Raw genomic sequence first — 25,253 nt, forward strand, 5'->3', positions numbered from 1 at the left:
GGGTTTAAAAAAATTAAAAGTAAATTCCAATGTGAAGGGTTCAATATTATTTTTTCTCTATAATCTCACTTTTTTGGCCACAAATTTTTATTATTTACTATGATTTATCTATCAAATTTGGTATACACTGTGATGGGCCAAAAAAAATAATTTTTAAACTTATCAGATAACATTCGGCTCCCTCTGGCGCATCGGGTCTGTTTGATCTAGGAAGTTTTAGCAAAATCTTTGCTAGTAATGGCGCCTTTTTGACCAACAAATTAGTTCCCTCTCAACAATACAAATTTTGTACTAATTTGGATTTTTAACACTAATATTGGAAAGAAATAAGAGAAACGCAATATAATTCAAAAATTTAAAAGTAATAAAAATTTGTAGAAAGAATTAGCATTTTAAATTAAAATAAATAATTATGAATTGTGATTGACTATGAGAGGATATGAAAAATTGCTATTCAGAAACAAACGAATCTTTTTTCGCCGTAACTTTCAATTTCCACTGATTAAAAATTAAAAAACCTCATTTTTTTCGCAGGGAATTTTTTCTTTTTAAATGACCTAACCCTTGGCACAAGTTCAGAGTTTAAACTTATATAAATGGCACGTGCGTCGTGGCACCGCGTGGATGGTCGTGCCATATTTTGCACCCCTAATCCTCTTACAGCTCGCCAGCAGCCAAATACAGATAAACACACCCAATAGTGCACGTCGGGGCGGCGCGCGTCCGTCGAGAGTTTCTATAATACAGTGCGAGAGAGTGAAGTGAATCAATTCACCTGCCGAGAGCGGTGGCGGCGGCGGCGACTGGCTGTGCTAATAACTCACACGTGCGGATCGCTTTTGTTGAGACGAGAGCTGATCGTTTTGATTGATGAAAAAAAATTTGACATTTTTCCTTTTCATATAAAATCCCTTCTTGTCCAAAACATTCAAAATTTATGTTTTATTCAGCAAATTGTTGCTTTCTTGAAATCTAATTTTGGAAAATATATGTTTCCAATAGTCCCTGTTTTCTGATGATACAATTTCAATAACTATACATTATTAATAACATAATTTACAGGATTAATTCCAGAAAAGAGATTGTTAATTTTACACTCTTTAAGTGGAAGAGGGTTTGTACAATTTTATGATATTTAAAAAGTTTAAAATGTAAATTAATATTATAGGCTCATGCAATCTAGTTGGTCAAATATATTCTACGTCGCTCAGAACTCAGAACGTCTCGTTAGTCTCAAAAATGCATTATCTGCACAAATCAGGTGATTAATTACATGACGATTGGCACCTATTTAAAATTGACTAAAACCGGTTATTTATTTAATTTCCGACTAAAATGATTAAATCAGACTAAAATTTTTTACATTTTTATACATAAAAAAACTAAAAATAATAAAATAATTAATTTATTATTAAATTAGTTTTAACATTGTACTATATTATATTATTTCATTTATTTATAAATATAATTATTTATTTTATTTTTTTTATTTTTTTTGTGTGTATAATAAGTAAATAATTTTTACTTAACAATAAATTTTAAATGTTGTTTGTTATTTTTTTGAAGAAGTTGACACTCGAGGAGATGATCATGGAAATGAAGCGATCGGGCTTTTCCTCGTTGTATTAGATTTTCTGCAACGAGGAAAAGCCCGATCGCTTCATTTCCTTGTTTGTTATTATATTTGATTTATTAAATCAAACATTAATATTATAAAAAAGATTTAATAACAAATTTAAAACGCCAAAATTGTTAGTTTTAATTATAGTTGATTATATTTTAATACAATCATTTTGATCATTTTAACATTAGTTTAAGAAAAATTTATTTTTCAAGTTTATATTTCGAAAATCTAAAACAGAAAAGGAAAATGGGCAAGCAGCTCAGGGGGCATTATGAATGGTTTTGACAGTGTGTGCGCCTAGAGAAAGTCCACGGGGGTGACCCACGATTTGGTGATATCACGCGAATCATGCAATACCGCCGTTTTTCATCTGTAAGGGTAATTTAGTGACACTGTTTATATGGATTCAATAAATCACTTTTTATCTCTCTCAGGGACTAATTTAAGCTCTTTTAGTATTATTTCTTTTTTTTTGTGTGTTTTTAATGTCGAGTTCTACTTTCAGAGAACATTTTAAATTATTTAATAGTTAAAAAAATGAAGCTGGTTGAATTAATAAAAAAAAATTGTCGTCTGTAAAACACAACAGACACGCATATCCACAAGGTCAGTCATTCAACACACACACAGCGCGCGCGACGAGTGTATATTATATGCATGCACAATATATCGGCGGTGTACTACAGTTGGTTGCCACGGCAACCAGCTAAAGCAGCATCATTCAAGTGCTGGTGCGGCCGAGATTCGGAGAATAAGCCGCCGCCGCTCTCGGGCGAAAGTTCGTCCACCAAACAAAATAAAATTCCGCTCAACTCTGCTCGAAACGCAACAGGAAGAAAAACAAAAAGCGGTTTCGAAATTTGCTCGGATTTGCCGAAATTCCGACACACGGACGGGAGAGACCATATCAGCGAGAGAGAGATGGAATGAAAGGGGCGTGGCGCATTATTGATCTCAGCAGCACAGAGTGTACGGCTGTGAGTGTAGTTTTGGAACAGGCCGACCGCCAGCAGGCCTGGCTACGGAGAGGAGGCTGCGATCGGCTCACATCCAGGGCAGTTGCTCTGGCTACCACATCTCTCGGCGCCTCTCCCTGCTGCTCGGCTTGTGCTCGGCGGGCACCTGCAACCAACTGACATACACGGAAGCGATTTCCTCACATTCACATCCAATATGATGTAGCTCGAGGCCTGGCACGGACGGACGGACGCGCCTGGTCGAGGAAGCCGCCGATCTGCCCGCAGCCAGCCGGACGCACGATGGCCAGCCAGGCGGTCGCGCCGCTGCTCTCCAGGATCAAAGACGGGCCCCGCCGGGCCCCTCTGCACTCACGGCCCGGCCCCTGCTGCTGACCTGATCTACCTTTGGACTATCCTGAACGAATCGGTGCGGTTTTTAATACATCGCCGGCACAAATAATTTTGAATTTGCTCGGAGAAAATAATTATATGTTTTGTGCGTGTTGATTTTTTTTTCTATAAATTTTGCGGTGCGTGTGACAGTGACTTAGAACCATGGTGGACCTAGGTGGATACGTTATCATTTTGGTCGAGACCAAGGATAAGAAGATCAAATTATACGGTGAGTACTTGCATTATTCAGATGTGTGTTCCGGAGAGGGATGCGCTTCTCTCTGGATTATTATGTGAGCTTTCTTGCCGCTCCGCCGTTTATTATTTAATATCTCGGCTCCGGGACGTTAGGGGCAGTGCACACAGCGCCTCCCTATTAATTAACTCCCGGGTGGTTTAACTCGCGAGACCGTCAACGTGCCGGAATTTGAGGAAATCTGCGTGAATTTCGGCTGAAATTTAAATAAATTCATTCAAAGTTGGGAGTTTCCGTTTTTCTAGCGCGTTGAAGGGCGGAATATTTAATTTTTCACTACCCCGGCAGCTATTAAGAGTAGCGCGGGGCGGCGTTTCAGTTATTGTGGTGCCCCATCCTACTCTCTCTTGCTCTCACGCCTTTTTGCGGACAAAAGCCGGGGAATTACTTGGGCAGGCAGAAGAGGCCGACTATGCAGTTTGTTGGGGGAAAAAAACTCATTAGGTCTTATCTGAATAGTTCCATGTAAACCATGGAAAGAAATTTTGACGTTCTTAATATTTGAATGAAAAAAATTGTCAAGATTTTACTCCTTACAAAATGTCTCATAAAACAAATTTTTTTACTTCATTTGATTTATAGTTCTTAATTTTAAGTATGTAATTTAGTCAGAATATTAATTGAACACGGACACATTTATTACGACGACTGCTGAGTTCCAATAATTTATTTTTTAATAAAAATTAACATTTTAATTATGTCCTGCAGTAGATATTATTTGTATAAAATAATAATTAAATTAAATATATATGTTTATTGAAGTGAATTATGCAAAATATTTTTTCATGAATCCATAAATAATTTGAATTAATTGCAATAATAAAATTAATTAAAATAAATAAACAAAATTATTTAAATTTTAAAACTTAATTTATGGCTTTTGCAGAATAAAAATAAATAATGCTTAAATAAATTAATACTTTACTATGACATTGTAATTTTATGTCTATCTGAGGATAAATATTATTTTTGAAGCCAAATAATCCAAGAATATACATCTTATTTTATATTTTAGTATAATTACAGCCAAAAGTTAAAACTAAATACATGCTCATTACAATAAACCTGCTAATAAGTCCAACACACAAGTTTTTATTCTCATCCTCCCGTCTTTAGCATTCTTTTGCTTTTGAAGGAATGAAATCGTTCCGATAAAATCAATTTTTCGTGCACCGACACTTCGGAGGCTTCGAGGTGGAGGAATTTATCTTTCGCTCTCTTTTTGATGTAATGAAATTCTCGAGAGCAAAGATTACTCGCGCTACCTGTTTTCGCTCTCTTCTCTTTTCTCGCACGGCAAACTCGTGAAATATTGATCCGGCACCCTCGCGCGCCAAAGTGAAAATCATCCCCTTGCCATGGCATCGAATCAATATATTTATGCTTAAAAATACAGCGTGCCGCGCCAGTCAATTTGAGATTTTTAATTTTTGATGCATATATGTCATTCCACCCTAATCATCTGCTCCGCTGCAGCAGCAAAATTGCCTGACGAAAAATTGTCTCTCGGTGTTCCCAGCTGGGACTGGATTAAACGCGATCGACGGGCTTAATAAACTCGGTCGATGTTTTTTAATTCAACTTTTCCGCTCCACCTGCGCGTGCAAAATAAATAGTTTTGCCCTCTCTTGCCACTAATTTGCAGGGCGCTCTGGATTTTATTTAAAAAGGCTTTTTGCGGGCTTTATACATTATGTACTCGCAAAGCCGGCCGGCAACCCAAGTTTCGCCAGACTAAAAGGTCGTAAAAGGCCGCCAGTTTGAGAGGAGAATTCCAAAGTTTGAGCGTTTTATGGCGCGACTTGAAAGAGCAGTCACAGTGTGTGTGTGTTGCGAAAAGGAGTGGGACGACTTCATTCTAGTCTGATCTTCCGATCTGTAAACGCCAATCATTCGATTTTTATCAGCGAATTTGAAATTCTCTAGACGTGCTTCAGTAAAATTGCGTGGGAAAAAAATTAAATTTAGTTGTTGTCACCTCTAATTTGCTTTAAACTTTAAAATAGCATCATTGAAAATCAGTCAAGGAAATATAATAATTTTTGCTGCTTTTTATCGTATTTTTCTTGGCCATGAAATGGGGTCAGAGATCGAGACCGAAACTTATCCGGGCGTTTGATTTTTAGATAAAATCCATTTTTAGCCACGTAAATATGTAGTGATTTATGCACAAATTTCGACCCAGTCGTCAGAGGCATTATTTCATTAAAATTCAACGTTGATTTCTGCTGAAATGAGCAGTAAAATAATTAAAATTTGCAGCTCTTGTGCTCCTTTTTGCGATTTAAACAACCTAAATTTGTCCCAATGAATGGTGCACTTCATTTATTTCATATATAGAGTAATTAAAATCATTCCACATAGGAATGAGCGTGTTTTGAGAGCCAATCGATCCGAGAAAATTTTGACAACTATACCGAAATTTCTCATAAACAAGAATAGAGAGCAATAGAGCTAAAAAAATTCTGAATTTTTAAACATTTTAAATCATTCCTTGAGTTTTGAATTGGATTTTGTTCATATTTTTTTAAACGATTGTCAAAATATTTCCTTATTATTCTTATTTCTTTTATGATTTGAATTTATCTTAAAAGCAATTTTAATATTATATTTTGAATTAATTATGAAGTTTTAGTTGAAAATTTAGAGCATCAAGTTATTCTCAGACCTCGTAAATTCTATTTTTCTGACCATAGTCGCAGATGGTTTTCCAAATCTTAATTAATTCCAAATGTTCATTATCTTTGCTGCCGCTGAACAAATCGCTTCCTGCTCTTATTGCAAATAATATAAAAGCAATCGTGCTTGCCGAGGCCCAGCTGCGCGAGCGAGACAAGCGCAAATAATGACACAATCCGGCCAAAAAGGTTTGCCGCTCGCTTCTTTATTCCATTCACACGAGACTGCTGGAAAAGGCACACGAGACGCCGCGAGTATTAAACCAACACACACACGCGCGCAGTTAGATTAGCCCTAATGTTTGAGAGAGAGAACGAGCGAGCTAAGCAACTCTCATTGTGCGCCGGCTAGAGCGGCCTGTCTCCAGGGCCGTACGACAAAGAAATGCGCCGAGCAGCACAAAGGACGACACGTGAGCGAGCCCATTATTAGGGTGATTATGCAAAACGCCTCACTCGCACCTCTTTCACCTTGCACTTACCTCGAGACACTTTTATCGCCGAGAATAACATTATTTTTAAATTTTTTTACAGTTTCCGAAATGACTTTGAACCAGTTTAAGAAATTCTTCTCTGAAAATTTAAATAATCAGAAAGCTTATAAACAGCTTTTTGCGGGCAAATTTTATGTTTCAAAATATTAGAAAAGGTCATTTTGAAGCTTTTTTTTGTGTGATTATTTTTATATATATTTATCCAATTCAAATGAATTTAAATAATAATAATAATTATCATTTAATAAAAAAATTATGAAATTACTGACAATAGTTTTTTTTTATTTAAGTTGGGTCAAGACAAAGTCATTTCAGCTTGTGCGCTTTATTAGTAGTGCAGATAGCACCACTCATTTTATTATCCTTTTTTAATTTAATTTTACTCTATTTTATTTAATATTTTATATATATATTTAATTTTATTTTAATTTATTTCATATTTTTTTTATTTAGTAACAATCAAAGAAGTAAATAATAATTCCATTCCCAGATGAAAATATAGAGGCAAATTTAGGTTTCAAAACATAAGAAAACGTCGTTATTCAGTTCTATATGTATGCACTTTTTTGTGTGAATCTTATTTTGTAGTAAACTTGATCACATTTAACTGACTTAAATGCAAACTATAATTTAAATACATAAAATTTATGAAATTATTGATAATAGTGTTAATCAAAGAAGTAATTAAAATACAATAAACATGAAGTTTCTAATAAATTGAGATTGAGAATTAATTATTGTCAATCAGTAGCACGAAAAATTTTAAGACCGAAGATATAAAAAACATGAAAAATTTAATAGAAGGTGCAGAAGTCGTAATTTTATTATTATTTTAACGATATATTATCACTTATCACTATCTTTCTTTAATTTTTTTACAGGACAATTTAAAAACAATAACAAATACCAATTTACTAGATTATTTTTTCAATTTCTTCTCTTTGTAATATTCTTCGATTATATCTTCCGTGAAAAGGAATCGGAAAAAAAGAATGGGCCCCTCTCAAAGCAATAAAAGAATCAATCTTCCTCTTGCAACAAGAGCTAATGTATATATAGCGTCTTGCGTTAGTCGAGGAATTAATTTGTCTTCTCCGACCTCTTCAGCTGTGGCACTTTTTGCTTTCGTTATCTTTTTGGGGGTGGTTTGGCGACCCCGAAATTTCCGTGCTATACTTTGTAATTAGTGGTCTCTGCTGCAAAAAGCCGCTGGTGTTCGCCTTTGGAACGCGCAGCTTCTTTCTCTCTTTCTTTCCTCCTACTCAAGTTGGCCAAGAGAGAGCTTTTGCCTTTTTTTCTCGAATGCATTCTCGTAGGAGAAATGACAGGGGGTTGAAGGCAAAACTTTTTCGGGGGGACACACGCCGCGTTCCGATGGATAGGATGGAAGTGCGAGAGAGAGAGAGAGAGAGAGAGAGAGTGACTCTGTGTTTTTCCCTGCTGCAGCACTTTCCGATCAAAAGTGTGAGTGTCTCTGTATCTGGAGCCAAAAGTGAGAATCGGTCCACGCCCGAAGCTGATCGGGAAAATCGGTGACGAGGAAATGGGTAGGAAAAAAAGTCGAGCCCCCTCTCCTCTTAAAAACTAATCAGCGCAGATCGTTTTGAATTTATTGACAGGAAAATGCGACCAAGCAGAAAAAAATTATCCTTCAAAATAAATGTTCATTATAAGCAAATTATTAAAAAAAAGTAATTATAATTTAGGTTGAATTTATAGCATTAAGATATTTTTAATGTTTCCTTTTAAGAGGTGTCGTTTTTAAATTAAAAAATTTAATAAGTTCCTTAAAATTGCATTTGCAATTCTTTTTTTTATTTTTGAAAAAAATTATATAAATAATCACAAAATTAAACAAAATTTGTTTCAATGCTTAAAAAGTGTCAATGAACTTCTGTGATCATCTATATTTATAGGGAATTTCTTAATTCATAAAAAAAAAAATACGATAAATTTATTTAGCGCCTTCACTATTTTCTTATTCTTTAGGTTGTCTTTAGTCTCATCAAATTTCCACTAACATTTTAGCTAAAATTAAACTACAATTGTTATGGGAATTGTTAGATTTAATTAATTGATTGCATTTTTTCACAAGGCTTATTTTTGTTCTCTGCACAAAGTCGTCGCCTGGATTGAATTGAGCGTCGTTATTCAATCCCATTTCTATTTAACCGATTAAAGCCTTTTCTTTCCTTTCATTTTTGCCATTATGATGTGCGACTGTCGCGCACACACACGCATAGTGAGTTGGCGAGGCGTAAATTGGTTTTATTCTGCTCGATGCGAGAGAATCGTCAGCGCGGCGTATCAGATGAGGAGGGAGCGAACCGGGGTGGAAAGATGGTTTTTCTCCTTTGTTCCTCGGCGGCGGCACACAAAGGGTAGTGATGCAGGGTGTAATTTCCCGCAGGCGGACACTGGTCGACTGGTTGGCTGCCGGTCGACGCCGCCGCCAAAACCCATCTCCGCTCAGCACCACCGGCCCCAAATGAAAAAGCCCCGGATCGTCACTCCACGCGAGACCATTTTCGCACATTCAATCTCTGCAAAAATGGACCTTGGAAATTTTGCATGAGTTTTAAATTTGACTAATTTTTAACCCTTTCAAAGTTATTAAAAAATAAAAATCGATTCAAAAAATATAAATGCAAAATTACCAAAGAAAATCAGTGTCAAGTTTAATTAAATTCTTCTTGTGCATGGGGGAGCAAAAAAAAAAAATAATTGGCAAAAGACTCCTAAATATTCGCAAAAAATTTGATTTATCATTAGATTTTTACAATTCTTCATAAATGTTAAAAATCGCGAAAGGTCACAATTGAGTAAATTTATGTTACTTTTTACCAATTTCTTCCAATATCAACGTGACAAGTTTTTTTCTGATAATGTTTTATCTGGATTTATTGAACTAATAAAAAGTGCAAATATAATTTTTTTTTACAAATTATCACAGACAACATAAAAAAAGTAAATGGTGCTTGCAATTTTAAAAGTCTGTATTTCGTACCTTTGAAAAAGTGGTGACTTTGCTTGGAATTAATTTCAAAACTTTGGTTGCAGAACAAATAGACTCTTTAAAGGGTGGCTCTTCGTTTCGGGCAGATTGAAACAGAAAACGTGGTGGTTGCGGCGAATCCGCTCTCATTAAAACCAAACGCGGCACTCACTTGAGCAAAGAGAAAGGGCCACTTAATTGCCAAGAATGCCATTCCGCAAACAGCACAAGATCTTCCTTTGGTCAACACGCTGGCTGGCGGGACGTGAAATGGGTTAAACGGCCAGAGATAAAAAAAAAAGAAGAAGCGTTTGTTCGTTTGTCTCGTAGTCGGTACCGAATAAAAATAATAAACTCGCTGTCGGGAATTAACGGCACACGAAAGGCGCGAGCGCGCATTTTCAAGCATTTACATGCGTCGTGCCCCGCAGAAGTGGCGCGCACATTAATAATCTTCATTTAACGCGAGAATGAAATAAACTTCCAAATGAGGCGAACCGGCAGCTGTGACGAGCGAAAAGGAAGAAGAAGAAGAAGAGTTGTCGAGTGCCAATGACAGACAGGCGACACACGAGAGCTCGAAAATAATCGAGTTGATGGCATCGTTTGCGCCAACTAAATTCATCTCTTCTCCCCCCATCTTTAAAAGTCTTTTACTGCGTTTTAAAATGCGCTATTTGAAATCAAAGTATTAATTTTTATAAAAAGTATTTAAATTTAGTTAAAAAGTTTAATTTTGTTTAAAAGTAAAAGCAGTAATTTATATGCATAAATTTTAAATTGTTATTATAGTTTTTATCCAATTTTTAATTTTTTAATATTTATGATATTTTATTTTTATTTATTGTTATTTTTAAAACTTTTGTTTCTCAATATTAGTTTTAAAAATTTAACTCATATTTTCTTTGAAAATATACTTATTTTGACAATGAAAAATGGATATTAATTAAATAATCAAACTAACTGTTTCATATTACAATTCTACAATTGTTCTCTCTTCTACAATTATTTGTTTATCTCCCCTAGATTTTATTGTAAATGAATCTTTATATAAATTTTAACATTCGGTTCACTGATCCTCCTAATTTATTACAACTTGACGAATTTTACAGAGAATGTGAAAATATATTTTCTAGATTTTTTACCATCAAAACATATTTAAATTAGAACTCAAATTTTTTTAGTTTTCTTTCATAATTTTTAATATTTTTTTTTTTTAAATTGTACGATGTATTTAATTCATCCCGATTTGAGGAGAGATTGCCTTGTAGTTGTCCTAATTGTGTCAGAGTGAAGGCTAAAATTTGCAAATATCAAATATAATTAAGAGGTTTGTTTTAAAAAGAATCAGATTAAAACTCCCTATCAATTTATGCATACGTGTTGGGGCAAGATTAATAGAATCATTAATTATTATTATTATTTTAATGATCTCATAAAAGTTAAGGATTCACAGTTAATGAAAACGTAAATTCACGACCAAACTTTTGATCTTCAGTCTGTGAAATCCACTTGCCATTGAACGGTATCTTTGAAGTTTTATTTAAACAGCACCTTTGGCCTAAATGACCTAATGGGCAGCCTAATGGCCATAATTTACAATTCCGGTCCACCTAATTTCGATAAAGCATCACATTATCTTTGACTGTGGGCGTCAAAGGATTGAAAACGCATATATAATTAGTGGCACCTCCGCACCCGCGCCTCGACGCAGCAGGGAAATTCCAATCGTAAAGGTTGGAAACGAGCGGTCAACGCACTTGAGGCACCACCTGCTTTTTTCCTTTGCTCTGCACGCAGCTCCGAGAGAGTTGAAAATAAAAAAAACTCGTCGAGCCATCGGCGTGTGTTTACATTATGTTGTAACCGGGCGGCCTTGATCTCTGGTGCATAATACAAAAGATGAACGAAACACCTCGAAAGCAAAACGAAAATGTCAAAAATCCACGGTCCCTCTTCGTCTTTCATTTCTTTCTCTCTGTCATTAACAATTCTTTCTCCCCGCGGCGGCTTCTGAAGGAAATAATCACAAAGCGCGCTCCTCTTTCTCCACCCTAGCGAGAAATTACTGATTCTCTCCGATATTGGAATGCATAGCGCTCAGGGCAAATTTGATTTTGAGACTCGAGCAATTTTGCGCCGAGAGAATTAAGCGGTTTCGATATACAAAGGGAAACCCTTATTTGCGGTTAACGAGGAACTAAATTATTTCTGCATAATTTTGAGAATACCTAAATTGGATCTGCTTATATTGGACAATTTTCGTTGAATTAACCACGTGAAGATCTTGAGATTTCATCAAAGATGTCAAACCACCGTTCTTTGAACACAAACATGATGTTTGCTAATTGCTAATGTGTTAGGAAAAAAACTATGCATAGAAAATTATTCAATTGCACTTTAGCTAACAAGGTTAAAAAATTTACCTCAATTATTCTAAAATTCCAGATTTAAATGTAGCGTTAAATTAAATTAGTTATTTTCTCAACTCCGCACTTTTTACAGTCACTTATGAATACAAATAATTCATTTAATTTACATTATACTCATTTTAAATATTATTATTTACAATTCGTACGATTAAATACATGATTTAACTTGGATTCATAATTAACAATTTAATTAAAATTAAAAAAATCATAATAACATTTGAGTAAAGTAAACCTTAAAGAGTAATTAAAATGAGGCTCACTGCAACAGATGGTTTTTTTTTATCTCGGAAGTTTTAGCAGAATTCTAGTTTGTTGGTGGTGCAGTTTTTTTCTCTTCAAATAATTTGTTTTCAAAAATTGAATGTTAACAATTTGTTTGAAGAAGTTGACACTCGAGGAGATGATCATGGAAATGAAGATTCGGGATTTTCCTCGTTGCAAAAATTGTTCAAAAACAAACGGCTCTACCAGTTTTGGTCACGGTCTGCGACCCTATTTCATGAGCAAACGCGCTGCTCGCTAACTAATACAAGAAATTTTTTCCTTTTTTTAATAAAAACAATTTTTTGCAACGAGGAAAAGACCGAATCTTCATTTCCACAACAATTTGCACGTATAAAAAACCCAGAGATTTTAAAGTAAAATTTCAAAATTAATTCTATATTTTCATAATCTCTGTTAACAATCGTAAATTTAAGTGTATAAAAATTATAAATATATTTTTAAAACATTAGTTAATCCTTCTTTTTCTTTCCAAACAAGTCTACAAAATTTGAATTTGCAGCACTAACATTGCAAGAGAATTGGTAATAACCTTCAATTTTACTAACAATAAAATCTCATAAACCCAATTTTTGAATTCAAAACCGTTTTCAAATTTAACCTACTGGCCAAGCTTGATAAACTGAAGAAAAATTATGAATTAGTTACAAGCAATTTTCAAGAAAAAGCTAATTTTGGTTCATTTTTTTATATTTTATTTAAATTATCTTAAAACCAATTATTATTTCACCGCGATCTCCCTTAAAAAAGGAGCAAAACGAGCATTCCGACGTACGCGATCGAATTTGCTCCTAGACTGCCCTGCCGTACACAAACTTGCATTGTGCACACACACGAGAGTCATGACTATGTCGCGCGCGCACTTAGGAAGCAGCGGCGAGATCGTTGTGGTTTGCGTGTGAATCGTCGCTAATGAAGGGCAAAGTACACAGCGAGAGCAGCGCCCTTTTGCAAATGTGTTCAATGTAATGTGAGCAACAATCGGGGCCAGCGCGAGAGAGAGAGAGAGAAAGAGCGTGCGGAGGTTGTAGCCCCGTCCGTTGTCTGCCTCATGGTTGGGACCTATTGATCGGCATCTGCTCTGGCCCTGCTTCACACAGACTCGCTCTCTCGCTCTCGTACACAGTGAGTGCGAGAGAGATACGGACGGAACCCTCGAAGCTGCTCCTCGGCTAAAGAGCCAAAGAGAGAAAACCAAATAATAATCTTTCCCATCACCAATAGATAGATAGATCAGGCGGAATCATTTTCGCACGCTCAAACCGCCCTTAAGTTGTTTTGGCACCTACATTTCTGCAAATAAATAGGAGAGTTGAGAAAGAAATAAGACTTGAATTCTGATTTTAATTGGATTAATAATAGCAATAACTGAATTGCTTTGGTTGATGAGATAATTTTACAAAATTACCTGAAATCATAGTTGTTTTGAAGGTTTACCCAGAATTTATAAAACAATATCTTTCCAAATTGCATTTATACTACAGATATTAAAATTAATAATAATTTAAAAAGTTTGTAATTATAAATGTTTTAAAAGTGCAGTTAAAAAAATGTTAAATTTTATTTAAATAACTTTTAATATTTTATTTAAATATTAAAAATAATTTTTTTGTCATTTAAATTAATTTTATTTTAACAAATTAATGAAATTTTTAGCATGATTTAATAAATATTTGTTTTGAAATAATATAAACTATATAAAATAACAAGACACGTCTCTGACTTCATTACAGGTGCTTAGATCATAATGATAATTTTCTTAGATAATTTTTAGTGTGCGTGTGGTTTTTCTGTTCAAATTAGTATAGAGTATTGTTTTATTTGTGTTGTAAAGTGTATAGCAGTTTCAGGGGTTAATTTTTAAGAGGTTTTTACGTGGATTTACTGAAACTGTGCGAGAAACACTTGGCTTTAAAGAATGGAATATACAAACCAAAATTTTGACTTTTAATTGAAAAATTAATTTTTAAAAATGTCTCAAAAAGTAATATTTTTGAGTCACAAAAAAAAATCAAAATTTCAATTAAAACTCGGAAAATTAGGGTAAACAGAGCAACATAACTGGTCTGGATCGCGATTTCGCCCAATTCCAGGGCTCATCAGCAGACCTGAAAGGGGCTATAAAAATGCACCCTTCGCTCTCCTACCCCTCACTCTACACAGCTGCCGCAGTCTTAGTTCGTGAGTGCGGAGGTGCAGTCGAAACATTCAGGTCTGCTGATGAGCCCTGGAATTGGGCGAAATCGCGATCCAGACCAGTTATGTTGCTCTGTTTACCCTAATTTTCCGAGTTTTAATTGAAATTTTGATTTTTTTGTGACTCAAAAATATTACTTTTTGAGACATTTTTAAAAATTAATTTGTCAATTAAAAGTCAAAATTTTGGTTTGTATATTGCATTCTTTAAAGCCAAGTGTTTCTCGCACAGTTTCAGTAAATCCACGGAAAAAACTCTTAAAAAAAAAAGATAAATTTCTTGTACAAAGTACGCAGGGTAAATTGAAATTAAGATAAATTAATTAATTAATTAATTTTTATATAATTGAGATTTCCATGTTCAACGTTTGTTAGAAAGATTATCATTTAGACATACATAAATTATAGTTAAAAATGTTGATTTTTTTGGTCCTCAAAAAATTATTTGAAAATGAAATTTGTTGAATTTTCATTTTTAGTCTCTTCATCAAAACACTTGATGCAAATCGACAGATAAAAAACATCTCATTTAAATGGTTAGAAATAAATGCAGATAATCTGGAATTCTTTTATAACGAATTTTCCTTCCCTTTTGCTGTCCAATATTATTACCATCAAAGTATTCAGCTTGCAGATTATTTCATCACTCGGGTCTCATCATCGAAAGCAGTCTTGATTCGGTTCCGTTTCGAAATGTCATTTTCGCAAAACGATTCGTCTCTCGTCGTGAAAAACACCCGAGCTATAATGGCCATCAGACGAATCGATTTTTCAATCGGCCACGCCGGATTCTGAGCTCTCTGCGCGCAATTTTTGGCAGGAAACGCGTTTGCTCGGTTATTTTTTTGCGACTGATTGAACGACGCCGCCAAGAGCGACACAAAAACGAGCGCCGAATTAATTCACTCATCGCTCTCGTTCAAACAATGCGCCCGACTAATTATTCAGCCGACTTTTCACCCTCCACTTTTTGTCTCGATTAGATCACGCGATAATAAGTGAGCGAATCCGGCGCAGATTGATCCTTTCGTTTACTCCAGAGATGGATTAGCAAATGGATCTAAACAAATCTCTTTGTCAGCAGAAGCGGTTTGGCAAAATTTTAATTTTAATCCAAAGCCTGTTGGTTCTTTTCAAAAATTCAAACCTAAATATAACCGGCGTAGGAATAGGAATAATTCACATTTTCGTTTTATTTTTTCAAAGGTGAAGTTAAAATTATTCATTAATCGTGTCTGAGGTTAAAAACTAGCCCAGGGAAATTAATGTGTTGTGGTTTCCGTTGTGACTTTTAGTAAAATCAACAATAACATTGTTGAGATTTTGGCCTCAACCCAACGTAACTTTGAAAAACACGTCTGTTTTTGTTTTTTCCTGGTTGTTGGGGTTTTGATTTTTTGCCAATTTGAATAGTGAAATGATTAAATTAGTTAAATTTGCTATAATACAATTGAGATTCTCACCACCTTTCAAAAGAGTAAACGAATTTCACTATAATAAAAATATAAAGAGTGTTTCAAGTTACAAGGAGAAGAGCAAAAGAAAAGGCATAAAGGCCATAAAAGCAGGAAAAAAATCGAAAATTGATTTTTTTGGCAAGATGCATGTTAGTGCATGTATTTAGCCAACTTTGGACCTCATTGGTATTACCGATTTAGTAATGAATATTTTTATATTGTTGTTATTGTTAGTTAGAACATTAATTATATGAATATAATTGCTTGTTAATTTTACAACAAGATAAATAATTTATTAATTTTTTATTTTGATATATTTTTTTAATTCATATGTTAATTTTAAATAAATATATATATGATATATTTTATATATTTTTTACAATTTATACTAATTACAATTAAAGATATTGATACATACAAAAAAAGAAATTTTTTAAAATTTTCTACTTGTCTGATAAAATAATCATTTTTACAAGCGGTATTACTAACAATACTCTTCTGATTGCGATCAAGTGTTTTTTATATTTATATTTAATATTATCTAAAGATTAAATATTGACATGGGCTCAAGGTTTAAGAATGTAAATAATATTTCCTTATGAAGAATTATGTTCGCTTTTACATTTCGCTGCAAAATTTGTATTATTTGATTTTTACGATGTAATTGATTTTATTTAAAACCACTTAACGAGCTTTGAAATAGAATTGTATTTTAAATTATTTTAAAGAGCCTTTCTTCTTTATCCAAACGAGTGTATTTTCCAAGCCGTGGTGAGGAAATTTACACAACATTTAGAGCAAGCAGGGTGGAAAAAGCAGGTTGAAAATAAATAATAAATCCATGTAGCGCGCCCTCTCAGCAAAACGCCCTGCCACATTTGATTGCGAAAGGGGTGTTGGAAAATTGTGCTGCGCCGGCAAAAGCTTTCAAGGTAGAATTTCCGCTTTTCTAGTCCATTAACTCGGCGTCCAGCCTCCGCCGCTGCACCAGATAGAGACGTGCACGCGCGTCCCCCGCACGCTCCAACGCACCCGGCCGCCGCCGCGTCGTAAAACAAACGAAACAAGTTATAAATACGGGCCGATTTAGGCGCCGCCATAGGCCTGATTGGAAATTTGCTTATAAATTCAAAAAAGTTGGCTTGAATTATCAGGAGATTTTTGAAACGCGTATTTTCAAATAGGAAGCTAATTTAATAATTTTCTTAAAGAACCTTTTAAAGAATTCTGTGGACTTAATTCATCTTTGAATCATACATGTTACCATGAGTTATTAAAATCAATCAAGAAAGTTACTCTTAGGACAGATTTTCAGATATGAATTAGTTATTATTATTAGTGGATTACTGATTTTTTTTTTATATATAAATTTGGTATTGTTGTAAATAAATTATCTTTTTAAAAAAAGAGTAAATTCTGCATGATAAGTTATTAGAAATAATTTTTAAAAACAAGAAAAACATTAAAAAAATAATAAATAATCAAATTATTAAAAATTTTAATTTTATTCTGATGAAAACTACGTTTTAACAAAATTTTGTAATAATTTTTATTTTTTTAAAAAACAATTACATATTTAATTTATTTGTACGCATCATTTGAATGTAAAATGAATTGATACATAAATTTAAAACAGAATTGAGAATAATGTAAATTAAATGTACAGAAACAAGAAGAAGGAAACAATCCAAAATTATTTACGCTGGGCCATAAACCAGATTGGTGAGATCTGATAATTCCGACATTTTTAATGGACTTGCTACTTTTTCTCGTGGCTCACAACCAAAAACTGACAGTAAAGCTAACCTCGGTGTAAATTTTTTTTGATCTTCTTGATATTTCACCAAAAAAATATATATTCTAATCTGTTTCATTAAGAAAAAACACAACAAGGCGTCAATTTAGTTGCAAATTGTTTTTACCACCGGGCATTCTCTGCCCAAATACATCATCCATACATTCAATATTATAAATTACATTGATTACAAGAGAGAGAAATTACATAAAAAAAAAAATACAAAGACAGAACATACAAAATAAACAGTCCTGAAATTGATATTGCTGATTATTAATATTGTTTTTTTGTTTGTTAGTTTTTGTTTTTGACTTTTTTGCCATCATTATAGACCTGTTCATGTCGTCAGCACTTTGTCGCTATTTATTTTAAACTTGTCTTTGTTATCTTAGACATAGCCTAGCTTTGACTGTTTTTTTACGACAGATGTCACCCATTTTATCCTCTATTGTATCCAATTTTCGTACAAAGAGCAAAAATTGTTTCTTCTTGGAAATTCCCTGTCATCTTCTCTTGAAAGTTGTTCGGTTCCTCAATTTTTATTTGAATAAAAATTTTGTGTCACTCTTTTATTTTTGCCCTCACATTATTCCTCCAGCTCGGCAGTTAGATTTAATTTGAAAACACTTCAGCTATCAAATTCAGCTTACATTATAAATTTAGAGCAGCTGTTTACTTGAAGTGGCTGAAAATTCTTTTTCACTTTCATATTTTTTGTCATTTTTTTTTAAGAAAATGAATAAAGTATTCAATTGAATCTGAGTTAATTTTACTCCTGAATGAAAATTACGAATAAAAAAATCATTTGGCACAAATTTTAAGTTGAAGCAATACGGGAGCTCCGGTTTCATCTCTCAAGGTCTTTGGAGCCGAAATGCACAAGAGGTGTGGCAGGCGCGGGAGCAGATCAATTAGGAGCAGCCCCTGTCGGCGCGTTTCCCACGACCGGGGCGCGGAATTGGGTGCAAAAAGCATAGCAGACGGTGGAACGTGTGTTTTGATAAAAGCGAGTGAAAAGCAGCTGGGAAGGAAGGCACAAAGTAAATTGTGTCGAGAGAGTTCGAACCGGAGGAAAATGATTTGGAGAATGGGCGGGCGGGCGGCGGCCCAAATTCGGCGGCGGCGGCGAAATTCGTCGGCAAAGCAAAGATGTTTGATCATTTCGCGATCCGTCGAGTGCATTGTTTAGCAGAACACGCCGCCACAGCTTTGATGTTTCTGCCCCGCCGCCGCTCAAAAGAAAGAGAAAAGCAGCGGCCGGGCGTCGTCGCCGCTGCTTGGAAATTAAAGAAGAAGAAGAAAAAAAAATGAGAGGGAGAAAAAAAGAGCGCGATGTGCACGTGCTCTTCTTCTCTCAGAAATTAGTCGAGATCAAAAGAGCGTGATGGATTCGAAATTAAGGACGCGGTTTTAATTAGCTCTTGTTGACAAGATGCAACCCCTGTTGCACCGACCCACTCTCTGTCAGGACAAGAAAAAATAACCATTGTCTCAGTTAATGGAGAAAGATATTTCAAGTTTGATTTTGATGAAGGTGCTTTGGTGTTGAGCTACAAAACAATTCTGCAATTGTCTATCTATTAAATATTAATTTTATAAGAATGGCTAATTAATTAAAATGTTTCAATATAATTACAAATTTCAAATTCTTCTAGATCACATGCTATTTTCTGAATTGAACTTATTTTTATTTCTAAAAAAAATTTGGTACCATCCAGAATAATAAAGAAAATTATCAGCTTTTTTTAGTTTATAAAAGTATTGAACAGTTTTATCTTTTAACATTTTGTCCAACGAAACAAATAAATTTAATAAATTATTTATTAATTAAGAAAATTAACAATAAAATATAAATTTGATACAAATCTTGAGATATCTTTAAAATTATAAAAACAAAATATTCAACATTTTAATTTTAACAATTAGCTTTACATGCATTTTACCATATCAATTCTCTTTGATGCGTTAAACGGTGGAAATTTTGAATTAACGGTGCGAGGAAGTGATAAAAGCAGGCGAAAAACACAGTTTCAGGGCGCACTTTAACTTTGATGGGGTAACAAAGATCCTATCGCCAAAATGCGTGTTGCTGACGTGAAATCGCGTACATGTTTGTGTGTGTTGCGGAAAAGCAAACACAGAGAAAAAAGTGCTGGGAAAAATGAAAATAAGGCAAACATTTTAATAACAAGCACAAAGAGGAGCAACGAGCGAGTGGTATATCTGATGGGGAGCCGCGCGGCTCCGCAGCAGTCGCGAAAATGGGCAGTAAAGTGGCAGATAAGAAGTGACAAATGCGACGAACAGCTGGACGAAATTTCCATATATCCTCCAGAGAATAATACGCAGCAATAAAAATTGTTGAATTAAGAGGTCTCGGATGAAAAGGCAATAATAGAAAAAGGAAATTTCCCATTAAATTTTTTGACCGTTAATTAAAATTTTTATCTGTATCATTGTATCATATTATACAAAAATATCAATATTTTTTTATGTAATTTGCATGGTTTCCAAAAAACAGCTCAACTTAAATTGATAAGAAATATTATCAAATCAAATTAAAATCATATTTCCATGTAATTTATAAAATAAAATAGAATTTTGCGGAATTTTGCATTTTTTTTTTTTATAAACCTTTTTTTATCAGATGATTTGAAACCATTTTTGGATTTTTACTCATTTTTCTCTTGTATTTTGTCAACAAATCAGAATCAGATTTTTGGCTCTCCCCACTTTCATATGATTTACATCGGTGGTCTGCGGCGAAACTTTGTTCCAATTTTGTGCTGCGCGATCCCCAGGCGATTGCCAAAGTTGCCGCTCAGGTTTCTTAATCCGACGAATTTAACAAGTGGTTGTTGGCCGCTTGCCCGGACGAAATTCGGCAAAAGCAAAAAGTTCTATTTCAAATTTAATATACTCTGAAGGGAAATTTCTGCAGGTCGAAACGACCCTTTACAAGGCGCTGGGAAATATTTATGTATTTAAGGTGAAGCCTCAAAGTTTTGCGAGCGCCGCACGAGTTGGCGACGCGCGAGATTGGCCTTTTTGCTCCGACGCGCTTCTCTCTCCGCCAAAAATGACATTACTGAGCCTCTCGCGAGTGCACACATCCCGCGCCCTAATGCATTATTAATCGACTATTTTGCAGCTCGCAATTTCCACGCGACCTTATTAAATTTTTACACCGGATTTTGCTGCAAGTAGAGAGTACTTGTATGTCCTACAGGCGATTGACCAGTCATCCGTGACCTGACTGACCAAGCGTGACCTGACCTAGGGTCCATCCCTGACCGGTCACCCGTGACCAACCATTGATCCGTGAAAAAATTGATTTTCCGAGTTCAGTCAACCGCGACGACTGCTCAGCCATGACGACCTGCTCAATCGTGACCTTAGTGACCTGCCGAGTGACCTAGTCGAGCGTGACCTAGTCAGGGCGCGCGCCGCGAGCAGCCGAGCGAAGCGGGTCGGTTGTCTCCGAGCGAAGCGAGCGGATGCTGTCGAGCGGGTTGCCTACACGCACACCTGCAGCCGCGCGCACGCATGCACCCCTTATTATTTAATAAAAAATCACACAACGTCCGGGCTTTGTTTATAATGTTGGTGTGTAAGCTTTATAATACATTATGTTTTTTATCAAGTAGAAATGGAAAAAATTGAAACGTTTTATTTATTCACGAGATTCCTTTATTCAATACACAGCAGCATGTGTCGTTACATCAATTTCACTTAAATACTAAGAATGCTTATTGATAATATTTGACATGCAGTCTTTATTGTTTACAATTTGTACTTATTCACTCTTGCAGAAAATTTTGAATTATTATTCTCAATCTACAAAATTGTGATGCATAAAATTTACCAAACAAATACAAAATTTAAATAATTCAGTCAAGTTGTTCTTTAAGAACTTGTTGTATTTGTAAATAAAAAACCAGATTTTAATCAGGAAAAAAAAAAAGATTTGTAATCATCTCAAATTATCCAGCAAATTACATTGCTGTACAGAAACAGTCTATTGGAGATACATAAAAAATAATGTTTCAGTCAATCTTAAAATTAAAAACTGAAATCAAAAGTGCAATAATAGTCAGTCGGAAATTATAAAAAAAAAAAAAAAAAAAAATATTTGTACGGCAGATTCAAAAACAACTTGTTCTTTGAGAACTTGTCATTTTTTACCAAATAATCATTCAGATTTTAAACATGAAAAAAAAAATTTGTGAACATCTCAGGATAAACAACCAAATTGTATTATTACTTGATGTAAAATTGTGTAGGATAAACAGAATATAGAGGTACAAAAATATTTCAGACAATCTCAAAAAATGAAAAGGTCACCTTTACATCAACATGCAATAGTCTGAGGGTTTGGGCTCCTCGTCTTCCGTCAGCAGGTCCGGGTCGTGCATGTCGACTACGGTTGAAGTGGCAACCGACGAGTTGGAAAGCTCGCCGTCGCTGGACACACTGCTCTCGTCCGAGGTTTCCGACCGAGTTTCGCTCACCGATGACGACTCGGCGCCTCCAGTGTCCTCTTCTTCGGTCGACCCTCGCACTCGATAAAGTCCACGCTTTTGCAGCTCCTTGTGTCCTTTGTAGGCGCCCGCTAGGATGCCGCAGCAAATTATGGCACCACCCAAACCGGTGAAAGCCTTCCCAACTGTACCGCCTTCTTCAGTTTGAACAGAGCCTAAAAAGAAAAAAAAAACATTTTAATTTAAATTTAAGTCAATAAAGTATAATTACATTGCTCTTTGGAGCAACAGTAGCAGCCTTTTGTGTCACACACAATCCAATCTTCTTCACATTGCTTGTCACACTTGCGACCATACAGTCCATCGGGACAATCTGTTGAAAAATAAATTTAAAAAACAATTAGATTTTATCAAAATAAAAATTACCATTTCCTCTCAAAACGTCAGGCGACCCCAGACAGCTGCTTTTTGTGCTTGTTGCTCTAGCAGGCACTAAAATGATGTAATCAAAAATTATTGTTAAACAATGTAATTTTATATTCACCTTCAGAGCAGGGGAGGAAAATGTTGGCTAGGCCAAAGTCAAAGTCATGACCTTTGGACACGTGGAAAGTGAGAGTTGTCGTGCCAGCAGTCATGATCTTGTGTTCGGTCCAAACGGAGGACGCCTATAAAAATGAATAAATAGAAAAAAAAGAGAATAAAGTTTTAAAATTGTACCGGCAATGCAGTCATGCTCTTGTCCAGCTCAACGTTGACATCCTGTTTGGAGAAGTAGTTGACCACAACACAATCCTCCTCCATTCCGCTGATGGTAACTGAAAACTGTCCGGGTAATCCGAGGTCATGCAAAATAACTTTTCCTGAAAAATTTTATCAAACAAGTGAGATGAAAATAAAAAAATAATATTTTAAATAATACCTTTGGTTTGCACCACCTGGATTTGTGAGAGGGCAGTCAAAGTCAAATCCTGCACGTGTCCGACAATCTCGCTGTTGATCTGCACCTGGCCTTGCATGTCGAATCGCACTTTCACTACGCTCTAAAATTGAAACAATTGAAAGAAATACAAAAGGAGCATAAAATTTTTTTACCATGTGAGCGTCAACAGAGATGGACAGCGTTTCCCCACGAAGCTCAAAGCTTCCTCCGGAAGCGGCGAGCAGCGTCCCCCTCGAAATGACTTTGTCGTCTCCGGACTCGAGCATCAAGATCGGAGTAGCTAATAAAAATCAAGAATAAAAAAATAAAAATATTTAAAATAATAAGACAAAATAAATAAAAAAATAAAAAATATTTAAAATAATAAGACAAAATAATTAAAAAATAAAAATTTAAACAAATTTATAAATGCTTACTGCCTGTGAGATATCCAGAATAGGGTGGTGCTTCCCCCACACCCATGAGAGCTACGGACTTGTAAGAGAAAGATCCCGACTCGTCAAACTGGATCTTGGCTGGAGGCGGCTGAGAGAAAGAGAGTGTGTAATACTTGTTGCTGCGCGTATTGCACTATTTGAGCTCACCTCTCTTGTTTCCATCCAGATTTTTGCATCACTTTCCACATCGCGGAAAAAGGGCTCTCTGGCCTCGCAGAGTGTGGTGCCGCCCGAAAACTTGGGCTCACCATCACCCAGGACTATTTAATAAACGATTAAAACAAGCAAACCCCAAAATTAATCGAAATTACCTGCAGAAAAGCACAAGATGAGGGAGAGCACAATCTTTCCGTGCATCTTGGGCCGCGAGCGTCACACACATAGAGTGAGTGATGATGCGAAATAAAAGAAGAGTGAGCAAATGCGGTGGCGCGCGCTGTTTGCAAATCAATTTGTGGCGCCAAGTGACACGTGTCTTTATTCCTATTGCATTATATTAAGTTTTGTAGTTTTTGTTTTTAAATAAATAAAAAGCAAATGATTTAAATTTTAATCAAATTGAATTTTTATTTTTGCGCAAGACGATACATAAAAAAAGCACACATAAAAAAGCACATACACAAAAAAAAGAAAAAAAAATTTTTCACTTGTTGAGTTGTATAATTTTTTCAATCTTCTTCCAAATTTCTTCCTTGCATAAAATTGCAAGCTCGCTGACAACTTTTATGCGCAGAATAATATCTGTTTCATAACTCATGTCGCGCACGTTGGAAACATTTTGCAAAATATTAAATGCCGACTCACGAGTGATGCCGCCGAGAGAAAAAACATGTTGCGAAATTTCTCCAATTAGGTCCTCTATGGGGGCGGCAAGAGAGTTTAACGAAAAGAGCTCGGTTTGCAGTAGAGTTTGGAAATCTGCCAATCTTTCCCAACTACCTTGGGAAAAATATATTTGAACGGGAGGACGAGGTGGTCCGTCTACATAGCGCCTAATTTGTGAAATCATCAATAGCTTTTTTCCAAACTTGTATTGTGTCACAACATGGGACATGTGATAGTCGCTGACCAGCTGCATTTGAAATCCAGCATTTTCTCCGTTGAAATACTTCAAAATCTCTGCGTGGTAGCGCATAATTTCAATGAAATTTTGCTCCGTCAGGGCAATGTGGCCGCCAGTCGATGGCTTGCCAATGAGAAGTTCGCCAACCAGGGATTCATTTCTTCGGCATAGTCCAGCCAAAAGCGACTTTGATCCAGAATTTGACAAATTATAAAAGCTCGTGAACAACATTTTTGTTTTTTTATCAGCGCGTCTGCTCTGCTCGAGAGTTTGAAGTAGAGTAAAAATTTTTTAACGAAAGACACACTTGTCCTCTTCGCCTAGTGGTGAAATTTCCAAATATTTTTTTGAATTTTAACAGAATTATTGCATCATTTTGAAAAAAGTCGTTATTAAACGGTGCATAAAATCCGTTTAAACTTCCGCCTGCGTGTAAAAAATATATAAACATTATACAATAGTGTCCGCAAAGTGGTGTTGCATGAGATTGTAATTGGCGACTCGACTTGATTAATTTTTGTCTCGAATCGATGAAACTTGAGAATGAGGGGCGCATAATAAATAAATTGAGCGAATCAAAATAAATTATGCTAGATTTTTGTTTTACAAAAACAACCCAGTGGGTGCCCTTGTCGGTGCTCGGCGAAAGATTAACAACATAATATTTAATATTTTCTATTAATATTAATTGATCGGATGCAAATACGTCTCCACCAAAGCAGGAAATGCAACTTTTTATTTGAAAAGTATCAAGAGGGAAGCAGTTCA

General features: G+C 35.2%; 2 protein-coding genes across 3 annotated transcripts in view; one reads left to right on the top strand and one right to left on the bottom strand.

The window, feature by feature from the left end:
- The first annotated feature begins 2,607 nt into the window (after positions 1–2,607).
- The window catches only part of LOC132201699 (protein PALS1), a 93,757-nt gene continuing 71,111 nt past the window's right edge, over positions 2,608–25,253 (top strand). Inside the window, exon 1 of one of the 2 annotated variants that reach the window (XM_059628069.1) lies at positions 2,608–3,205. In XM_059628069.1, coding sequence (XP_059484052.1) covers positions 3,139–3,205 — 67 coding nt within the window. In that variant the 5' untranslated portion in view covers positions 2,608–3,138. The remainder of the gene's footprint in view (positions 3,206–25,253) is intronic. The other variant, XM_059628068.1, reaches the window with a different exon arrangement.
- On the bottom strand, positions 21,248–23,790 carry LOC132200658 (uncharacterized). The gene is made up of 10 exons (XM_059626300.1): positions 23,734–23,790; positions 23,570–23,682; positions 23,402–23,510; positions 23,138–23,265; positions 22,965–23,085; positions 22,763–22,905; positions 22,587–22,710; positions 22,469–22,534; positions 22,314–22,415; positions 21,248–22,257 (listed from the first exon to the last, which is right to left on the bottom strand). The coding sequence occupies exons 1-10, from the start codon at positions 23,777–23,779 to the stop codon at positions 21,908–21,910; spliced, it is 1,302 nt and encodes a 433-aa protein (XP_059482283.1). The 5' UTR covers positions 23,780–23,790; the 3' UTR covers positions 21,248–21,907.

The sequence above is a fragment of the Neocloeon triangulifer genome, unplaced genomic scaffold (assembly GCF_031216515.1).
Source record: "Neocloeon triangulifer isolate White Clay Creek 2 clone unplaced genomic scaffold, ASM3121651v1 ptg000014l, whole genome shotgun sequence".
Lineage (NCBI taxonomy): Eukaryota > Metazoa > Arthropoda > Insecta > Ephemeroptera > Baetidae > Neocloeon > Neocloeon triangulifer.

Coding starts and splice junctions, on each gene's coding strand:
- LOC132200658 (XM_059626300.1), bottom strand. CDS start 23,779: ATGCACGGAAAGATTGTGCTCTCCCTCATCTTGTGCTTTTCTGCAG. Junction 23,511..23,569: donor TCTGGATGGAAACAAGAGAG/GTGAGCTCAAAT, acceptor TCTTTCTCTCAG/CCGCCTCCAGCCAAGATCCA. Junction 22,416..22,468: donor TGACGTTTTGAGAGGAAATG/GTAATTTTTATT, acceptor ATTTTTCAACAG/ATTGTCCCGATGGACTGTAT.